Below are 1,398 nucleotides of genomic sequence, written 5' to 3'. Positions count from 1 at the left end.
CCTGCCTAACTGAGACGAAAAGAGAAAAGAAAATTGCAAATCACCAAATGGAAGCACGAGAGTCATGTTTTCTAATAAGTAGCTCTTCATAGTCGTAGGTAGGATGGTGGGGGCTCCAATTTGTGCCTACATTGAACCCAAAAGAACTGGCTGACTGATATGAATTGTTCCATGCAGTTTTTGTCCTGATTTTTTTTCTTAAAAATAAAAAGTATTCATGACTGTTACAATTGTCAAGTAAGAATCCTGTTAATAATTATAGATGAAGTACATCATTGCTACTGTTTGCATATTTGGAATTTCCTTGCTCTATAAACAAATCTGGCTGCAGGAGGAGAACAAGTAAGAGGAGAGTTAAGGTCGTGCTTAATAGAAGCATTGTTTGCATACACCAGAAAGGCACAAATGGAATCTGGGACATATAATAAAGAATTCTCATGCTGCTTGACTTTCTTTTTACAGTTAAAGGAGGGTAAGGGCTGTTGACCTCAATAAAATCTGCATAGTGAATAGAAGATCTTGTAATCAGGATCTTAAAAAGAGGGTAGAGTGAAGAGTGGAGCAGAAATGTTGGATTGCTTCAACTAGCCACCTTAAGCTGTTACATAAATGAGGTCAGCACTGAATCTGAAAGCAAAATTTCTCTGCCTACTTAATTGCAAAGTTCAGTTCTTGGTATCACTTTGTCTGCTTACAGAGCAGAGCAGCTGAGTGTGATGAATTACTGAGAATAGAAGAGGACACACAATGGCAAACAGACGAAATGTAAGTATTTTTTATGTATCTGTAAGTAATTAGCTGTGTCATTTCATTAGATTGATCAGAAGTGTCATTTCCTTATCAGTTAATAATTTGGGAGACTTGGAGGCATGACAGAAGCACAGCCTTGCACTTTGTGTGTGCTCAATGTTTTACACGTTATTGCTGAATAGAGTGGATGTTATATTACAACTAATTTGTATGCACCAATAATGCAGCAATATTTTTACCTATGCAAGCTTTTTAACTAGGTATTTTGATATTTAGTCTGTTAATGGCATTGGTAAAAAAGGATTTTATCAAAACTCGTAAGGTCTAAATGTAATGTACATTTTTTAAAAAGTGATTTAATTGGAAAAATTCCCTCAGTCTTTTTTCTTTTGTCATAATTTTAACCCCGAAGCAATCATTAATTCATAGACATTAATTCATGAACAGAACAAGAGAACATCAGTTGCTGAGGAGAGTGCATAAGAAAAGGGCATTTAGCATGACAGTGTACTGTGAAGTTGTCACTGAGCAGAACAGTGGAGTCCTATATGATTTAAAACCAAAAATTGAACGAAAGGAATAATAAGTACTTTCTGAAAGAGCCCTATTGGCAGATTATGTTTTTAAACCCCGAAAAGAATTACTAAT

General features: G+C 35.3%; 1 protein-coding gene across 1 annotated transcript in view; it reads left to right on the top strand.

Moving 5' to 3' along the window:
• The window catches only part of LRCH1 (leucine-rich repeats and calponin homology (CH) domain containing 1), a 57,738-nt gene that overhangs the window by 24,428 nt on the left and 31,912 nt on the right, over window positions 1-1,398 (top strand). The window contains exon 10 of the mRNA XM_009881103.1: window positions 698-765. Within this exon, the coding sequence (XP_009879405.1) occupies window positions 698-765 (68 nt within the window). The remainder of the gene's footprint in view (window positions 1-697; window positions 766-1,398) is intronic.

Source organism: Charadrius vociferus, unplaced genomic scaffold, assembly GCF_000708025.1.
Source record: "Charadrius vociferus isolate BGI_N301 unplaced genomic scaffold, ASM70802v2 scaffold210, whole genome shotgun sequence".
Taxonomy (NCBI): Eukaryota; Metazoa; Chordata; class Aves; order Charadriiformes; family Charadriidae; genus Charadrius; species Charadrius vociferus.
This window is presented reverse-complemented; position numbering and strand designations above follow the sequence as displayed.